Source organism: Myripristis murdjan, chromosome 8 (assembly GCF_902150065.1).
Source record: "Myripristis murdjan chromosome 8, fMyrMur1.1, whole genome shotgun sequence".
In the NCBI taxonomy this organism is placed as follows: domain Eukaryota; kingdom Metazoa; phylum Chordata; class Actinopteri; order Holocentriformes; family Holocentridae; genus Myripristis; species Myripristis murdjan.
In genome coordinates this window covers 15,792,357-15,812,571 of record NC_043987.1, presented here as the reverse complement: position 1 = coordinate 15,812,571, position 20,215 = coordinate 15,792,357, and the positions used below count along the sequence as shown (strand labels likewise).

General features: G+C 42.8%; 1 protein-coding gene across 2 annotated transcripts; it reads left to right on the top strand.

Annotated features, from left to right (window-relative positions):
* The first annotated feature begins 126 nt into the window (after positions 1 to 126).
* On the top strand, positions 127 to 19,373 carry tecpr1b (tectonin beta-propeller repeat containing 1b). 2 transcript variants are annotated; one of them, XM_030058091.1, is made up of 26 exons: positions 127 to 240; positions 438 to 531; positions 1,064 to 1,296; positions 3,355 to 3,537; positions 3,853 to 3,975; positions 5,735 to 5,857; positions 6,755 to 6,929; positions 7,079 to 7,179; positions 7,267 to 7,368; positions 8,638 to 8,765; positions 9,943 to 10,553; positions 11,393 to 11,508; positions 11,698 to 11,853; positions 12,940 to 13,089; positions 13,548 to 13,705; positions 14,573 to 14,700; positions 15,339 to 15,432; positions 15,544 to 15,640; positions 15,737 to 15,816; positions 15,902 to 15,958; positions 16,052 to 16,226; positions 16,752 to 16,887; positions 17,050 to 17,142; positions 17,272 to 17,378; positions 17,951 to 18,070; positions 18,254 to 19,373. In XM_030058091.1, exons 3-26 carry the CDS (start codon positions 1,072 to 1,074, stop codon positions 18,392 to 18,394), a joined length of 3,579 nt encoding a protein of 1,192 aa, XP_029913951.1. In that variant the 5' UTR covers positions 127 to 240; positions 438 to 531; positions 1,064 to 1,071; the 3' UTR covers positions 18,395 to 19,373. The 2 variants fall into 2 exon arrangements, with proteins under 2 accessions (XP_029913951.1, XP_029913953.1); XM_030058093.1 differs by lacking the exons at positions 17,050 to 17,142; positions 17,272 to 17,378; positions 17,951 to 18,070; positions 18,254 to 19,373 and having other exon boundaries at positions 16,683 to 16,787.
* Positions 19,374 to 20,215: the final 842 nt, after the last annotated feature.

Below are 20,215 nucleotides of genomic sequence, written 5' to 3'. Positions count from 1 at the left end.
TCAGCTGCGGCCGTCGGAAAACAATATCAGAGCCTGCTGCGGTCGACCAATCAGACGAGGAGAAGCAGAGCACCTGCCGAGTTTAGACCAATCAGAGCGACACTTCCTCCATTTCCTGTTGTGGACTGGGAATTGGATAGAGCATTCCTCTGGTCGGGAATGTGAATTAAATACCAGCGCCGGGATGTTTACGGACAAGTTTGCTTTTCGAGTCAAAAGGTGCACGAACGAGCCTCAGACGTAAGTAGACTGCGCGTGTTATGGCATTTTCTTGGCGTGCAGTGTCGGGTAGCCCGTGACATGGACATTGTAAACAGCTTACAGCCGATTTTGCAGTACTAGAACAAGAATCCCCATAGCCCCCAGTAGCCACCTGTGTGTTTCTCAGCATGCGTAGCGTCATTGATCTTACTACCAGGCCTCTGGTTCTGTTAAAGCACGGGCCGTGGAGACGCCAGGCTGCTGCACCTGATGCCATGACGCGTCTGAGGATATTCCCTTGACAACCGCGGATCGGATACCAATATTCAGGTGTGTTTTAGTGTCTTACACGAAGTCTGTTCGAGCACACGGTGTATTAGTGTATTGATTTCAGCAACACTGTGTGCGTGTGAGTGTTACTTCAATCTACGGGGAACCTCGAATTCACCACAGATTCTTAGATGGTTAGGGAAACTCTGCAGGCGGATTAGTATGAGCCGTCGTCCAGCCAGGGTGTTAAGCCAGGCGGAGTAAACAACAGCACTTCCGGTCAAATTTTCCAAATTATAACCCCATATTTGTCAGTGTATTGTAGAGAGTAGAATAAAATCTATTTAATGTTAGACGTGATGTAAAAAAACACAGGACTACATCTGTCCTTTCACAGGATTGTCATGCCTTTATTTTTAGGCTGTTTAGAGACCAGTTACCAAATAAGGACTGCCAAAAAGGCTCAGTCAATAGATGAGCTGGTTGTGTGTGCTGTGATGGAACCTGTGTGTGTGTGTGTGTGTGTGTGTGTGTGTGTGTGTGTGTGTGTGTGTGTGTGTGTGTGTGTGTGTGTGTGTGTGTGTGTGCGCAGGGAGCGTCATGCCCATCACGCTGCTGTGGGCCGTGGATGTGTACGGCAGGGTGTACAGCCTGTCCACGGCCAGCGGCCGCTGGGAGCGCGCCGACGACAGGCTGCTGGAGCTGAAGCGCGTCACCGCGGGGAAGGGGCGCAGCTGGGGCATCGGCTGCGATCACCATGTTTACCTCAACATCCTGCCCAGCGAGACCTCCATCCGCTACCGGGAGGAGACCTATGAAAACCAGGTAGGCCCCCACTTCATTGTAGGTGCATGCAACTTCAGATAACTTGGTTTACATCAGCTTTATGCGGTGATTTCTGTCCTATTATTTTGAACTGCCCTTTATCTTTATCTTTATCTTTATCTTTATCTTTATCTTTATCTTTATCTTTATTTGGATCTCCATTAGCTTTGGCTAAGGCCATTGCTATTCTTCCTGGAGTCCACACCCAACACAATTATCTTTACATTACAGTATATTACAAAAAAAACACACCACACAACAAAACACAAACAACAACCAAAAACAACTCACAACAATCTGCAAAATAAAGACAAAAATATATATACAGTACAGGACCTAGTTCACATTAACTGTACTTCCGAAATGTAGCTATTAACCTAATTCATAAATGGTCAGATGGTCAGGTATATATCAACATACGTTAGACGTGATTTCAGTATATTGCATTTCCAAAAACATAACTTGGATTTCATAAAGTTAATCAAACTGGCATTAATTACTTGTACCCAGTAGCCACAACTAAACATCAGCAGATCCCAAGAGCTGTTTTGCTAATAAATACTCTTTCAATAATTCTTTAAATCTATATTTGTTTTTTTCTTGAATGATATGTCCCAGCAGAGCATTCCATATCACCATGGCTCTAAACATTACCGTACTTTTCATCTTGTTTGTTTTCACTTTAGGTAGAGTAACTCTACCTTCAGTAGCATGCCTGGTGTTGTATACATGCTCATCAGAACTGAAAGACAAACGTTTTTATAGAACCCTTGGCAGTTTAGTCACTGATATTTTCCAAATGAAAGTAAGTAGTGAGGCAATAAATCTGTTCTTTACATTCAACCAAGCAAGGCCGTTATGCATTGCACTGACATTTGTTCGATATGGACATCGAAGTAAACATCGTGCTGCTTTATTCTGAGCAATTTGCAGTTTCTTTATAGATGATGTGGCAGCACACAACCAAACTTCTGAGCAATAGTCTAAGTGTGATAAAACAAGACTTTTAATGACACTTCCCCTTAAATATAAAGGTAAAAAAAAATCACAGAATCTCCTTATAGTTGCAAGACTTCTGCCCATTTTATTTATTACTTTCTCAATGTGTTTAGACCATGTTAATTTGCTATCGAATAGTATTCCTAGAAGTTTGGTTTCTTGCACTTGTTCTACCGCCACATCATTTACATATAGCTTTAGCCTATTTTTGATTTTCAGCTTGTGCCTTCAAGTTTTTATTTGTATGTTTCTTTTATGTGTACTATCTTTGCATACATTCTACTATACATGTGGCCAGGTTCTTCATTACTTGCAAGAGCTAAGCACGGAAAAACAATTCTTGAAAATAAAATAAGAAATGTAATAAATGAAAAAGATTAATTACACTAGGCTAAAACCGTAATCATATCTCAGTAATTACTATAATAAAGAACAGGACAGAACCAAAATGAGCAAAAGCCACATCTATAAATATTAGGTTACATTGCTGCATATAATTTCTTTATTTATACCATGGGCCACATGAATTGTGACTCAGGACACATTCCCCCACCAATAATTGCCAAAATAATAAAATATGGACATATTGGTTTAACAAAAAGTGAAGACTTTTGAAAAAACTGACCATAGTGCACCCTATCTGAAGATGTACTTAAATTAAACATTTGAAAAATAAATAAATTCAAATAAAAAAATAAATTGCAAAAAATATTACTGTTTCCCCTATATTATATATCCATCTAGTGTATGTTGTTACACTGAAAAAACATCCATGTTTGTTTTTTTTTAGCATATTGTTTGTTATTGTTTTTTATCTGGTAATAGTATGTTATGTTCTATTGTATTGTATTGTATTATTATTTGCCAACAAAGACAATGGACATCAGGTAACTTCCCCAGAATTAGCTATGAAGCCACATTTCATCTGCAGTCCCTGTTAGGCTTTATTGTTTCAGGTAAACAGCTGTGATTTGGGGTAATACTGAGGTTTTATATATGCATACTGTGTGTGTGTGTGTGTGTGTGTGTGTGTGTGTGTGTGTGTGTGTGTTTCTCCAGAGATGGAACCCTGTGGATGGTTTCACCGAGATGCTGCTGCCCACCGACCGCTGGCCGTGGAGCGACGTGACGGGGATGAACTACCAGCCGCTCCACAGCTTCCAGTTGCCTTCCCTCAGCTGGGAGTGGGAGGGAGACTGGTATGTGGACCAGAGCTGTGGAGGAGAACCCAGTCAGACCGGGGTGAGACTCAACTCTCCCTTCCTTTCCTAGATACATGCATGTCCAAGCAAGCGTGTGAAAAGTCGCCCACATTTAATTTAATTTAATCTAATTTAATTTAATTTCTTCTGCCCTCATACCTTGCTAGTACACACCCGTTGTACAACCACTGATGCTGGGTGTGTGGAGAGCCAATTTAATCACTCAAGCAGATTCAGATTACAGATACCAGTTGTTCATTTTTAACTCAACATCCAAATATCTGTAATGTTACTTTGATTGATGGCTGTAGTCTGTCCACCTTGGCAAGAACGTGCTGTGTGTGTCTCTCTGCAGGGCTGGGAGTATGCCGTCGACTTTCCGGCCAACTTCTCCCCAGACAAGAAGTGGAACTCCTGTGTCCGTCGTAGGCGATGGATCCGCTACAGGAGATACACAGCACAGGGCACCTGGGCAAAGGTGTGGACAGTCTCTATTTAAATCAGTCTACAGTCAGTAGAAACAAAGACATCTTACAGGACGTTGTTGGGTGAGAAGTCATAGGGTGCAGCGTCAGTACTGTATGTGTCATGTAGTTTAGCCTTTTGAAAATGCTGTGGGATGAACTGGGAAGAATCTTCTTGATGAGGCGGTGCTACCTAATAACCTCAGTCACATGTCCACTCCCATCAACCCACCAGTTCTCTAAATTTTGCCCAGTTCCTATGTAAGTTTTCTTTTTAGTTTGAGGCAAAGGGTTTGTTACATCACAGCCCGCTATGAAATATTCTGCTGCTACATCCTTTTAATGGATTATCTTTTCTTTGAACATAAAATCAAGCAGCTAGGCATGCAGACTGCTTCTACAAACATTTGTGAAAGAATGGGTCGCTCTCAGGAGCTCAGTGAATTCCACCGTGGTACCGTGGTAGGATGCCACCTGTGCAATAAGTCCAGTCGTGAAATTTCCTCGCTACTAAATATTCCACAATCAACTGTTAGTGGTACTATAACAAAGTGGAAGCAGCCACATAAAATCACAGAGCAGAGTCAGCAGATGCTGAGGCGCATAGTGCGCAGAGGTCACCAACTTTCTGCAGAGTCAATAGCTACAGACCTCCAAACTTCATGTGATCTTCAGATTAGCTCAAGAACATTGCGCAGAGAGCTTCATGGAATGGGTTTACATCACCAAGCGCAATGCAAAGCATCGGATGCAGTGGTGTAAAGCATGCCGCCACTGGACTCTAGAGCAATGGGGACGTGTTCTCTGGAGTGATGAATCACACTTCTCTGTCTGGCAATCTGACGGACGAGTCTAGGTTTGGCGGTTGCCAGGAGAACGGTACTTGTCTCACTGCATTGTGCCAAGTGTAAAGTTTGGTGGAGGGGGGGTTATGGTGTGGGGTTGTTTTTCGGGAGTTGGGCTCGGCCCCTTAGCTCCAGTGAAAGGAACTCTTAATGCTTCAGCATACCAAGACATTTTGGACAATTTCATGCTCCCAACTTTGCAAGGTCCATGAAGACATGGATGAGCCAGTTTGGTGTGGAAGAACTTGACTGGCGGGCACAGAGTCCTGACCTCAACCTGATAGAACACCTTTGGGATGAATTAGAGTGCAGACTGGGAGCCAGGCCTTCTCGTCCAACATCAGTGTCTGACCTCATAAATGCACTTCTGGAAGAATGGTGAAAAAGTCCCATAAACACACTCCTAAACTTTGTGGAAAGCCTTCCTTTAAGAGATTAAGCTGTTACAGCTGCAAAGGGTGGGCAAAATCCTGTGGTTTAAGAATGGGATGTCACTCACGTTCATATGCATGTGAAGGCAGACAAGGGAATAGTTTTGGCAGTATAGTGTAAATTGGCTTGCTAGTTATAGCCTAGTTGTATATTTAAAAACAATGATCAACTTTACACTTGGCAACCAAAGCCAAAGCATGTTTTTCAAGTGGGCTATTCAAAAATACTCTATTTTTACTTTTTATAAAGAGTAAATTTGTTACATAAGTAGTTACTCTGAAAGGTAAGTAATGAAAGAGTCTACATAGCATAATTTACAGGAGCAGGGTATCAAATAAACACCAGCTGCAAGGTCTTTTCATTTTAGCAGGTGGTAGTAAAAATTTGCATTGAACCAGCAGCTGTGGCTAGTTACAGACAGATTACAGTAGGACAATACAGCAGGTTTTTTCTGCTGCTGTTCATCAGTGGTGTTTGTCTGTCTCTCTCTCCCCAGATCCCCCTGGACCACCCCAAGAAACCTCCCCTGCCGCTCTGTGACATCAGCTGTGGTGGCTGGGAGATGAGCGACCAGTCGGGGCGGTACCCGTACCTCTGGGGCGTGTCACAGCAAGGACAGGTCAGTCCACTGAGCCCTCTCTCTGCACTGTATCAAATAACATGGAAATGCCAAAAAAAGCCTCCAGTTAATACTGGAGTGATCACTGTATCCATTACGTCTCCTTCTTGGTCACAGAGGAGGATATAATCAATGTCTCAAGTCATGATGTTGCATCCAGTTCATCAGCATTTCATGTTCTAGAGTCATTTCTAGATTTTCTTCATTCATTCAGGGGAAGGCATTTTTTTATTGTGTTATTTATTTGTTTGTTTTTTGTCTTGGAATCGTTTTCTTGGCGTCATGTTTGTGAACTGTACGTTTGACCTGCTACAAACAGAATTTGCTTTGCGCAGTAAAGATTGACTTGAGAGAGCAAATTTCTTTATGTGATGAAACACATTGGCATATACATTATACAAGTATTTTGATTTTAGGAGATCAAATGTAGCCATTTTGGTTAACAATCAAATGGCAACAGGCTGGTCTCCTGCCTGCAGTGCTCTTGTGAAACCTTATTCACTTTTCATCTTTGGCCACTGGGGAGCAGCATGATTCCACATCCTTCACCAAGTCACACTTAGAGAGACCTCTTGAGCCAACTGAGTCCTCAGACCAGCCCTGTGCATGTGTGCAAATATAAAGCTATGTCAGGGATCTGTCAGCATGCCATGCTTATGGCAGCTGAACATTGCTGGGGCAAGAGTAGTTAGGGGCAAGTTTGTCTGGGTACTAGATACAGTATGGAAGCGTTTTATAAAATTTCCAGGTTCGATGTTCAATGAAAGAGCTATAATTTTAGGCTAACTTACATTTCCCCTCAAATGCCTATAAGCCATTTTTAAGCCTGGGACTGGTACTGTTATTCCAACTCTACTGAGTCCCAGGAAAGCTTATATCTGTGTCCGTGCCCTGCAGGTATGGTTCAGGGAGGGCATCCACCCACGGGTCCCAGAGGGCTCCAGCTGGGAGGAGGTGGAGGTTCCTAAGGAGGTGGCCCAGTTATCAGCCGGTCCTGGAGATCTGCTGTGGGCCGTGCTGTGGGACGGGAACCTGCTGGTCCGCACCGGCCTCAGTCTGGACAGCCCCACAGGTCAGGACTGACAATCGTTGTTAGGCAGAGCTATAGTCTACAAAACAAGGTTTCACATATCACATTTCATGAGAACAGCTTGTTTATTTTAGGTCTTGACTCTGTGCTGTGTTGTAAAGTAAGAATATAGCCTTCTCTTCTCATGTCAGGTACGTTGTGGAAAGAGGTGGACTCCCCACAGAAGGAGGTCGAAGCTCTTCATGTGGCCGTGGGAGTCAGTGTGGTCTGGGTGGTCACCAAGGACTACAAGGTGAATCAATACTCCTCACATTCATTACAGTCTCGGGAGTGGCAGTGCAGTGGTAAAATATGTATCACTACATATGTGTGTCTACAGGTGTGGTTCAGGCGTGGTGTGAACTCCCACAACCCTTGTGGCTCAGGTTGGATCAGCATCGGAGGGGAGATGATGATGGTGGACGTAGGACTCAATGACCAGGTTAAGAGATTTCCATTGCACATTTCATTATCACACCTTTTTAGCTGACAGCCCAGACTCTTAGCTAATCCATATCTCACAAAATATACATTAAATGGAAAATAAAGCCAAAACTAACATAATACATCACTTTCTTATGTGTTAAGATATCACTGTTAAGCATATAATGTCGCTACAGAAGTCAACATAAGGAACCTCATCCGTGATAGAAGTAAAAAGTCATTTGAACCCACGTTAATTTCCTGTTAAGGCACCATATCTTCTCTACATTGTTTCCTGGGTGGAGTGAGCAAGGCGAAGCTTAAGATTTGATGATATCATAATATCTCATTGGGCTGCACAAAATACAAAATTATTCATTTATGTCTGATTTTTATATTTATATTTTACATAGTATTTTTTCTTCTCTGTCAAAGCTTACTGTAGCTAGACTCCACCCTGCCCAGCCTCTGTCCTCCCGGTTCATTCCCCTCTGACCGATTCACATTACCCTCAGTTTGGATTTGGTTTCAGGCCAAGCCCAATCAGGGCTGGGGCGTAAAGTCTTGGCTCTATATCTCACTGCTGAGTCTCACAGAGTGGACTTTGCTAGCACTGCAAACCCGCTGTCTCTCACCTCGACCCCCTCTGTCTCCCACCCCCCCTTCTCCCCTTCACCTCTCAGCCTCTAGCTCAGCCTGTTGGCTGCCTTGTAATGCGAGCATAGACAGCCGTTTGTGCCAATGCTTCAGCACTAGCGCCTCAGGCCCAGCCTTATATATCCCCAGACTGTATTCCTACTGGCCTGACATATGGGAGACTCCCTAATTAGAAGCTGGCCAAGGCGTCATCATCATATCCCATATTTCATATTGCAGCCCTGCTGTTACGGATATGGCTTGTGTTAGGTGGCAGGCGCCAGTGTTACAGTATATGGCCTTATAAAGCAGCAGTTGGTGGTGTCCCCTAATGCTTCTCATCCATCCTAGAGGACTGAATAAATTTTAACTTGCATTTAATTTGAAAGTTATGTACCTTTATCCTATTCGACATTCATGATGTGATTGGATTTCATGCATTAGATTGTTGAGTGAGAGGGAATTCATTTGTTTTCTCAAGTGAACATATGATATGTACTACAAGATTATAACAGGCAGAGGTGTCGGTGTGTTTGTGTTTGTCAGTTTATGTTAGGTTGTTATGCATATGTACGAGTGTGCCTGTGTTAATGCAGCTCTGTCGTTCAGCTTCACTCTGTCATCGCTCTGCCTCTTTCCATCTGTGGTTTAGGTGTGGGCTGTTGGTGAGGACCGGGGGCTGTATTTCAGAATGGGTGTTACCCAGTCTGAGCCAAGTGGGAATGGATGGATCCCTGTTTCTGCCCAATGGGGCAACAGCAAGGAGATTGCTCCGCCCAGGTCTGTAATAATGTTGTAATAATAACAACAATACAGTTAAACCTATCACATTATGTTTAAACTGAGTACACAAAACACAGTTCTTTAATGAAACTTGAAACTGACTAACCCTTCCTTCCAGGGATGTCATGACATCAGAAATTTGCTAGGTATTAAAATACCTATGAAATCCCACAATTCTCAGGGCCTGGTTCAATACCACAGCAAAAAAAAAAAAAAAAAAAAAAAATCCAGCTCAGCACACACTCCTTTATTCAGGAAAGCACTAGTGGTGCAAGACATTAGTATTGGCTGATATTGGTATTATAAATGAAATGTTGGTATTGGCCTGAAATGAAGATTTCTGCCGATGTGACATGCTGATATGTGAAATAGGTGAAATCTGCCCTGGTTGTGGCTGTTGTCAGGATTTTCTCAGGGAAAGCATCATTATTTTGTTCAAAGGTAAATGTTATATAAAAACAAATATGGCATGTTTTACATAATCTAAGTTGAAGTAGTTTTCTTATTTTGATCTATAGAATGTGTACATTTTGAAAAGCATATATTTTATGTCTGAATCTGCCAGTGGGCATTCACAATAAGAGCAGGCATAATAAAATGTTAATTCCACTGCAGGAGAGACTTGATGTTCTCTGCACTTAGGTTGAAAAAAATATGTGCATATCAGTATCAGAGTCAGCAAAAAGAGTTGGAAAATATCGGCATATCAGATATTGGCCGAAACTCGCAATATTGTGCATCCCTAACACCTATGGACTACACTGGAATAAAAACACTGAGTTACAAGTGAAACATTGGCCTGCAGCCTTTAAGTAGAAAACAAAGTGGCCCAACAAAATACTGATATGAAATTAGAGGAACTGTATGAAATGTCCTGCTGTAACAATTAATACAATTTTATGATCCTGTATGTATGACTACCACCTTACAGGTTAAGGCTACATCACAGTAAGAACAATGATTTGCAGAGTGAGATACCACCAATACCAAAAACACTAGTATTAGTATGGTTCACAAAATTTTGGCATTCTTTTTTTTTTACCTACATTGATTCTTCTGACCTTTGTGGTTCCTCCAGTTTCATATATAAAAACTTTGATATTGATATTTTGTCCAAATATTCTGTGTGTCATGATATGTGCACATTATTTCTCACAGTGACTCTGTTTTATAGGGATGACTCTGAGTTTGGTGGCCAGCTGACAGAGGCATCCCAAGGCTCCGTTCTGAGCTGCACTGACTCAGACTCAGAATTAGGCCCTGCTGACCCACCAGCAAACCCTACCAACACCCCAGCTCTAGAGGCAGAGGACTCCTCTGTAGTCCCTCTAGGGGCAGATGACTCACCTACACCACCTCCCAACATGTCAGAGGACGCCTCCTCAGCTGCCCAAGGGGACTCCCCCAAACCCTTCATCCCCACCAGTGACAGCTTCATCACCAGCCTGGTCTCAGACCGGGAGAAAACCCCCACACCCCAACCATCCATCACAGAGTTACCCCAAGCAGAGATTGGAGAGCCCTCAGCCCCAATACTCCCCACCCTGGAGACCACAGGACAGGACGTCCCATGGAGTAACGTGGATCTGGAGGGGGCAGAGGCAGCCCGGAGTGCCCAGGCGATGGGACCCTCACAGGGTGATAGCAGCACTGTGGCCACCTATGCCCTGGGTCTGGAGACTTCTCAGGGGGCCGGGGAAGAGGACGGGCCGGTGTGGACTTGGATCACCGGCGGAGGCTGCGATGTGGATGCAAGCTCCCAAATCAGCTGGCTCAGCCCCACAGGTAGCATATAGAACCAATAGGCAAAGATTTAAAGTTTTATATTCTCTCCTAAAAGGTAAAAATCTAAACTATAGTGAAAAATGGCAGGGGTATCAAAATAAGCAGACAGGATGATGGCTTACAAATCTCCTTTTACAAACAGAGTTTATGGTCATTGCAGGTAATGTATGAAGAGTTTATTTGCAAAAAGGAGTGTTGGAGTGCTGTGTGTATGTATGATTTTTTGATTTGTATTGTCTAAGAAAACATGCTTTATAGATGTGATTACAATTGGAGATTTTGGTTTTTGCAAATGAACTCTTCATATACTCGTTATATCATATAATAGAGGATTACCAGCCTATTATAACAATAGTCTAGAGACGGACATTGTAATATGGTGATATGGCATGAGTGCTGTTTTAAAGGCTGCCTTTGAGTAAAGAGCTGCTCTTTTCTCAACTTAGTAGACTGTCGTAGCTGTTCTGTTATTTGATTCTACCTACTGGGTCATCATATCCACATCTCTAATGATTGTCTATCAAAAATATATTGTATGTAAATATCCAGCAGTCATCATTACAATATTGTCACATGATCAATATTAAGGTATTCAAAGATATTCAGATTTTTTTTTCCCAATTCACCCAGTCCTGTCTTCACACAAAATGAAACACATCCTGCTGTCAGTACAGTGTCGTTTATGTATCGATCATGTACGAATGTTTACAACTGTACAATATGTGTCTCTGTGGTGTGTTTGGCTTGTTTCCATGTATAGAGATATACCTGTTATCTCTATGGTTGTGTGTCTGTCTGTCTTCCTGCCTGTCTGTCTGACTAGTTTGTCTGTCTGTCAGGTCCTCTCACCAGCTCCCTGTCACTGACTCCTGTCCAGTCAGCAGCCTGGAGCGAACAGCAGCAGCAGCAGGAGCACAGAGAGGAGATCAACAAGAAACCGCTGGAGAGGAGCAACGTAAGACTGACACGTCTGACTCCTCCATGACTCTGTGACTCCTTGTTTATGTGACACCTCTGCCACCCCTGCCAGCTCAACACGTTCCTGTATATTTGACACTAAATCACTCTGTCCTCTCTTCAGTCCCTCCCTTCTGTCTTGAATTCATCTCCTCTGCCTCCTGCTCTCTTCCATGTGACCTGCCAGTCGGTGTGGGTGCGCAAGGGTGCGCTGCGCTGGTGGAGAGACTGGAAACCTCAACGCTGGGTGGATGTGGGCGTTGCCCTGGAGCAGTCCACCAACTCTGCTGGCAAGAAAGACAGCATTTTCTTCGTCTACTACACACAGTATGACGAAAGGAAGGTTTGTGATGCTGTTAAATTTTCATCAAGGGTGAATTGTGCTTTTGAATACATTAAAGGAGTCCTTCACCCAGAACCTTGATATTTTGTTTATTTCATTTACTCACTTCGAGTGTTGAATGTCTGTATTGAGTATTGAATGTCTCATGAGAAAAAGTTTTAATCGACTGACACACAGAGAACATGTGTAGTAAAACCTGTGGACATTTCTTTCAGAAGTGCATCGATCCTTAGTTTTGACAAATGTGACTAAAAGGATATGATGTCCATTTCAAATTCAAACAGTATGTTAGGTATGTACCACACCAATGTACCTTCACTAACTAAAACAACTAAATTGACCACTTCTGGAAAATTTCTGACTGACAAGGAGTCAGTACGTATTAACCTACGCATTTTTGCAAGTAGGTTAATTAGCAGTTGTTTGAGCGAAAGTACATTGGTGTGGTACATACCTAACATACTGTTGGAGAGACAAAACTTTGATTATGCTGCACAAAGACCTTTTCATTTTGAAAAAGAAGGGGTATGTAAGGGTATGAAAATATCCATTTCAGATTATCGGAGCAACTCGACTAACGGAAATGATTACAGTTTGTGGTACCTTCATTTTATGAAAGGCATGCAATAATTTGTTTTTTAAATGATGCAAATGACACAAAATATATCATTTTTGACTTAAGTATTTCTTTAAGGGTTGAAGCTCAAATAATGGCAGCAAATTCCTAAAAAATTGCTCAAAAGTAGCATTACTTCATGTATTTCATCGATTAGACAGGTGACACCACTGGGGCGACTGGGTGGCCCAGTGGCTATCCTGTCACCGAAAGGTCAAAGCTTGACCCCAGCAACAACCACTGTGCATGTCCATCATCACCCACAAGACCTGTCAGTGTGTCTTTGAGCAAAATACTGAACTGGAGACCCTGGTCTGGATACAAGTGTCAGACAGATTCCCAAAGTAAATGTAAAATGTCTACTCCTAACTGTCATTTCTTACTTGTAGTCTCTCTCTCTCTCTCCCTCTCTCTCTCTCTCTCTCTCTCCCTCTCTCTCCATCCTTTTTCCTGCCCCCCCTCCCTCTCAGTACATTCATGTGTTTGTTAATGAGATGACGGCGCTGGTTCCAGTGCTCAGGGACTGCCACTATGCCTTTGCTGTGTATACAACCCAAAGGACCAGACAGAGGTGGCCCCTGGTCCTGGCAGCACAAACTGAGAAGGACATGAATGACTGGGTAACTTTTATTATACACTGTAACAAGTTGTTTTTTTTTTTAAGTAAACTGCATGTTGCTTAGAAACAGAAATCAGTTAGAAATCAGTGACTGCTCTTCTACATTGATTATCCACATAGAGTTGAATCGAGGTCAGCTGGACTTGTTTGTAGATTCTTGAGGACGTTTCACTTCTCATCCAAGAAGCCCCCTTTGGGGAGTCACAGCTGTTTAACCTGTGTGGGGACGTTATCCAGGTCAAGCACTGAGAAAACTTCTTGGATGAGAAGTAAAACGTCTTCAAGAACCTACAAACAATCCAGTTCACCTTAGTTCAGATCGATGTGGATAACCATGGATGAATGAGAACCCACACAGACTTCTATTTTGATTGTTTACCAGCTAAAACCCATCCTGGTCTAGTCGACATTAATGACTGTGTTCAATGTTCGTGACGGTTGTCTCTCCTCTGCATTCAGCTGTCCCTGTTGTCTGACTGTTGCTGTGAGTGCCGAGGGATCAAAGGTCCCCCGTCCAGGCAGGCCATGTGGTCCACCACCTCTAAAGGAGACATCATGGTCCATGAGCCCTCCTTCTCCCTTGAGGCTCCCACACACACACTGGCCTGTGATCTCATGTGAGACTGATACCGAGTGGACGACCCTGTCTGTCCATCTGCCTCATATTGCTGTTCATTCTCGCTGTCTGGTGGTCTGGTGTCTCATCAGCTTCTCTGTGTTAACATAGTCTTAGTTCAATTATAAGCCAGTAGACAGAGACAGATGCTTGTAGGAAACTAGTTTCTGCGCATTTGTGCTAACACATTGCCTTTTACACACTGCTCTGCTGCTGGTATGGCTGCCATAGATACAGCTTCACAAACTGGGATACACAGCAGTCTTTGTACAGTAGTTCCACATGTAGTAATGAACAACAGTCAACTTGTTTTGAATAATACAAAAATCAAATAAACACACGCAACTGCAATCTGGGTGTCAAAATGGAAATGTATAGTGGTCGTAAGAGGCTGAAAACAATTGTTAGATTGTGTTGAATGGTAGCCAGAAGCTGCAGCCTCTAACTAAAGCTGGTGGTGAAACAGTCCTATGTATGACTATAAATGATGAGAATCAGCATTTTAATGTAGCCATAGTTGAAAAATATCTAACCTCTCCTTTAAAACACAAGCTGCTGCATGTCCCACTATTCTACTGGTAGCAGGAATCAAGTAATCTTATGCTTTTGCCTGGTCTCTTCTTCATGTTGTATACACTCATCAAGCATCAACAACAACCTAACATCATCTGAATCACCTATTTACTGCTAACATGCTAATTTCCGGTTCAGCCTGGTGAAAATGTTTTTGTTTTTTTTTTTCTTATGTGTGTAGTATTTGTGTTGCTAATGTGTGTGGTGGCACTTTGTCTTCCTGTGCTGAAGTGTGTGTGTGTGTGCTGACAGTAACGTGGCTAACGCTGGGTGCTTCCGCTGTGTGGTGCTGCAGGTACTGGCGGCAGGTCCCTGGCCACCTGCGCTGTGTAGAGTCTAACAGTCTGGGGCTGGTGTGGGGCATCGGGTGGGACGGCACCGCCTGGGTCTACAGTGGGCGCAATGGGCAGCAGCCCGTCCCGGGTAAACATGCCCCTGTAGACATGTACCCATATGAACCCGCTGCAATTTCTGCTAATCTACACTATCTAACCCCATCTCAAAAATCTAGTGAAGTTTGTTCAACCATCAGATACATATCAAGATAGCCTCAAAGTTTAATCTCAGCCTTCTCCCAAATGATTTAAGCTGACAGGGCCATCCAGTTGGAAAAAGTTCACCCAGATAATTAGTTTGGGATAATGACTGAATTTTCATTTTGAAGCGAACTATTATTTTCTTGATTAATTTCTCAATCACCTCTTAGCCTAAATGTGTCTGTTATCAAAGCTGAGTGAGCCCCAAATCTTTGATGGGTCTGTTTAAAATGCCTTTTTTGCACTTATGGTCAGACCCATGCCTCTTAAATAATTATTTTATGTATTTATTACACATTTCCTAATATTGCCAATTAAAAGAACTGATTTGCATCAGTGCAATGGAGAATTAATCCACTTATTTACTGCTAACAGCTTGCTACTCTGTGTAATTGCTTGAGCATGGTTCAAGACTTTGCCATCTGTTGCAGTTGTAGAGGCGTGTATGTACACACACACACATACATCTGACAAATACACACTTGTATGCATAAAACATTGTCCTGGGTTGTATGTTTATTGCAGGAGATGCAGGTCAGCTGCACACACAGACGGATGTCAGGAGTGTGCATGTGTATGAGAACCAGAGATGGAACCCAATGACTGGATATACTGACAAGTAGGAGCATCTTATTTTATTAAATTGTACATAAAAGCCACAGTTTAGTGATCTTTGTGTGTGTTGAAAGGATGTTAACATGTAAACTGTGTTTGTGCCTCACTTCTCCAGAGGTCTCCCTACAGACCGCCCGATGTGGAGTGACGAGAGCGGGCTGAAGGAGTGCACAAAAGGAAACACACACCCGCCCTCCCCTCAGTGGTCCTGGGTAAATGTTGTCCTAAGTAGAGATCCTTGCAGATAATAAAAGTTTTGTCTTATTATCAGCTAACTCGCCCCCATCACATCCTCCTCTGTCTTTCAGGTGACAGAGTGGGCTGTGGACTACAACGTCCCTGGAGGGACTGACAAAGAAGGCTGGCAGTACGCTGCAGACTTCCCCGTGTACGTAACAACAAGATGTCACAGGATGCTGTTTTATGTTAATTCAACAGCTGTGAGGCTTTTCTGACTGACCTCTTCTATATAGGACATTCCACGGCCACAAGACCATGAAAGACTTCGTCAGACGCAGACGATGGACTAGGTATGCACACATGTAAATATATATGTTATTTTCTTTGGTCTCAAAGTTGCATCTTTCTCAAACATTAAAATCATGACATTTTCATGTGCACAGGAAGTGTAAAATCACACCGAGAGCTCCATGGCTGCAGGTCCCACCCATCCCTCTGAGTGACATCTCCGTGATGCCATGCTTGGCCCAGAGCAGGATGGAGCAGGTCCCTGTCTGGGCCATCAGCGACAAGGGGGACGTCCTGTGCCGGCTGGGGGTCAGCCCCGAAAACCCTGCAGTGAGTAAAACATGCAGAAAAACTGTTTTCTGACTGGACAAGTTATATTAAAGTTATATTAAAGCTATTTTTTTAGGCTCTCATTGAAGAGTGACTTTAAATGAAAGCAAGAGTCAAGTATGATTGAAGTCCTAGATTGCCATCATGACAAGCAAACGGAAAGGAGTGTCAAGGTCAGAGCCATTCTGCCATTCCAATATTGCTGAAACCTTAAATATATTAGAGAGAAGTGAAAAGTAAAAATAAAAATGGTAAATAAGGAGAAATGTTGAATTAGATTGTTATTAGGAAGATGTGGAAAAAGGATAAATGAATGAGCTGGCAGCAGTTGCTGGTCATTAAAGTGCTTGACTCTAGCCTGTCAGGGATCTTTTTCAGTTATCCATTCCATTTGAACTTGTTCAAAGGGTTTTTGTCGTTTTTAATTTTTTTTTCCATTCATTTGAAACCTTTCAGTTTGCACTCAACTCAGCAGTGTGATCAAAGCAAAAGGACTAACCGGCTCCAGTGTCTGTGATCTCACAGGGCAGCTCATGGCTCCACGTCGGCACCGACCAGCCCTTTAAGTCTATCTCCATCGGCGGAGCCAGCCAGGTCTGGGCCATCGCTAAAGACGGAGCTGTTTTCTACAGAGGATCCGTGTCTCCACAAAACCCTGCAGGTCAGTCAAAGGAGAAACTCGTGTTCTATTTAATCACATGCCTGTCCCGAACACAGCATGTGAAGTCAGTAGAGGTTTAACTCTGATCATCATGTGACTGCTCAGTATATGGACGGCCCCATACAGAGCAAAACTTTATCAAGAGCTCTCGTCCCTCTGCAGGAGAGTGCTGGTACCACATCCCCTCTCCCCCCCGGCAGACCCTCAAACAGCTGTCTGTAGGGAGGACCTCTGTCTTCGCTGTGGATGAAAACAGTGAGTAGCAGGTCACTTAAGATGTGGACCTTTAAAATTTGATTAGAATCAAGGACTGCACAGTTTTACTGTAAAATTAAAGATAATGAATTAGGAGAACACTGGAGTGTTTCCCCCCTCTCTCTGTAGGTAACCTGTGGTACAGACAGGGCTTAACCCCCAGCTACCCTCAGGGCTCGGCCTGGGAGCTCATCTCCAACAACGTCACCAAGGTTTCTGTGGGGCCGCTGGACCAGGTCAGTGCTACTGTAGCCTGCTGGCCTCCGTACTGCAGACTGAGACTGAACTCACTATTATGGATATATTCGAGCACACCCACTCTGCTGTCAGGCAAAATGCAGCCACCAGCTAAGTTTGCCACCTTTAGCTCAGAAAAATAAAGCACACTTAACCCTAAACCATCTCGGCTGCCACAACCACCTACACAGGCTAGACAACCGCCTACAGTCAGTAGACTTAGTCAGAGTAATAAGTCTCAAGAAAATCTCCATAATGTTTAGGTTAAGTGTTTAATTGGCAAACAAAAGCAACACATAAAATAAATTCAGTTAACTTAACAATGTACAATGTACTGCGGTCTTTTTTATTTCTCAACTCAATAAATAATGAATGTACAATTTTCAGGTCAGGTACTGTGTGAATAAATTTTTAGTTTAAAATTTGTCATTTATGCAGTAGTTATGCAGATATTTTGCATATATTTCTTTTAGTCGCCTCATTCCTAGTATTTTTTCTTTCGTTTTTTTGTAAAATGTCGCTGATAATAAACCATATCCATACTGATGATTGATGCTGTTGACTGCTGAAGGTGTGGATCGTCGCTGAAGGGGTTCCAGGTTTCCCCAGTGAGACGTCTGGAGCCGTCTGCCACAGGCTGGGAGTGGGGCCCATGCAACCCAAGGGCCAGTCCTGGGACTATGGCATAGGGGTGAGTGTGTGACCATTCTGTCTGTCTCTCTAATTCACATTGCATCAACTCTTCAGGGCTCGTATTAATTGAATAACCTGGAATAAACATATGGTTTGATGGTTCAGTCCACATGGTTTTGTATACAGTAATTGTAACAAATGCACTGTGTTTACTGTCATTTCTGTGTGTTTTGGCTTCCAGGGAGGATGGGAGCACATAAGTGTGAGGGGGAACTCGACAGAAGCTCCTCGCCCCGCCCACCCTGCCCCTGCTGGCCTGCCCCGCAGCCCCGTCCCTCCCAGGCAACAGCCACAAGCAAATGGGAACATTGTGGGTGTGTAGCACCCGTCTCCCATCTCCTCTGCTCTGCTCCCCCTCCCCGGTTGTGTCTGCCTCCATGTCTGTCTCCTCGGGCCTCCTCCCCTCCCCCAAGCCCATATCCCTTCATGTAAAGGGAATGCACAAACATACAGCTGACTTGATATATTTTTGGTTGGATTTGGCATACAAATGCTACTCCCTGGCTTGAGGTCATGTTAAAATGAATATGCAGTGACGAGAGAAGAGGGAAGAGGGAGCTCTAGAGCATTTTAACAGAACGGATGTTGGTTTATGGTGGGATTGAATTTAAAAAAGTGACGGTGCATGTGTTTGCTCTCATTAGGCTTTGCTATCGGGTGTCTTTGGGATCTAGCAATAGCTTTTATTTGTCAGCACAACATTAAAACCTAACAACAGTCAGACTTCGGTAAAGGGCTTGGCTTGGGTACCAAACTGACACTAGTCTTGGTTTGTATAATACTGTTTGTTGTTTTGTTTTGTTTTGTTTTTGTTTTCTCTTTGATTTGCGTTATTGACATGACTTTTCATCTGCATGTGATTTGAATTATTTATTTATTTATTTATTTATTCATTGTTTGTGTATTTATTTTGGATTTTTGTCTCTCCATATGTTTTGGCCTGTTACATGTTTGAGCTGGAGTGTTTTTTCTCCTGTATTTTTAAGATAAGCATTCCTAATGCGTGGGCTTCCACAACAGATTGGCAAAAATTTGTTGTTATTGATACTGTCTTGAAATGTATTACTCTTTTATTACAAATGACAGCAGAGGAAAACATGAAAAAACCCAACTGCAATTCATTGTCCACCAGACAGCACCTGTTGTCCTCCTGCAATAAGAAGTTTCTCCTGTTAGTTTAGTGCTTTGGCCCTGCGATAACCAAGACTGTTGACACCGAGCACTGCAGGACTGAACTGTCTCCATGACTTGACATCCCTCTAAAAAGGGCATTGAACTGTGAAATAAAACTTTCAACCTTCTCTTGAGACTCTTCATGGTTTTTATCATGGTAAAAACAATTTTATCACAACACATGATGGCTGGTATGGTAGTAAAATTTACTAAGGAAAACTTTCATTTGCATTTTCAAGATATTTGGTTATGCAATGGCCACATTTTGACAGTGTTGTTTGCTGTATGTGATGAATTTCAGTATTTTTTTTTTCCAAAGTATTTTTTTGGAAGTGATCCCCAGCTGCAGATGTTACAGACACTTGTGACCAAATTTAGTGTGCCAGTAAAAATCAAACTGCATAGCCTGGGATGATTTTTTTTTTTTTTTTTAATCAGGATCAGAATGGTCTGGAAAGTCAAATCCCAAAATAATCAAAGGATCAAAATAATCTCACTCATTTTTGTCCAGTTTTTCAAAACACTGACTGGATATTGCTGATCCAGATACTGCAGGATCAGGACTTCCTAATCTGGATTTGGATTTGCTTTTAAATGGCCATCTGTTGGACAAACAATAGAATTTTTTTGGTCATGAAAAAGAGAGATGATTAATGACTGAACTACCTTTAAAAAAGTTACTATTATTCTCCATCTGCAAACCAATAAAGTCCAGTTAATCTCTGATACAATGGTAACATACTCCTTTAATTTTATTTTTTTCTACACACGCCTACTGATCATTTTAGAAATGAAGCTTCACTGCAGTATCTCCCATCGCTCATCCAGCTGCTCCATCACTGCTCATCATTGCAGAAAGGGGCTCAGTGTGGTGTTTCTATGTTGTGAAGCAGCATGGACAACAAATAATGTGGTTAAGTTAGACACTTGGTAATTAAGAATATTAAAGTCAGCTTCTTCTTACTTAAAA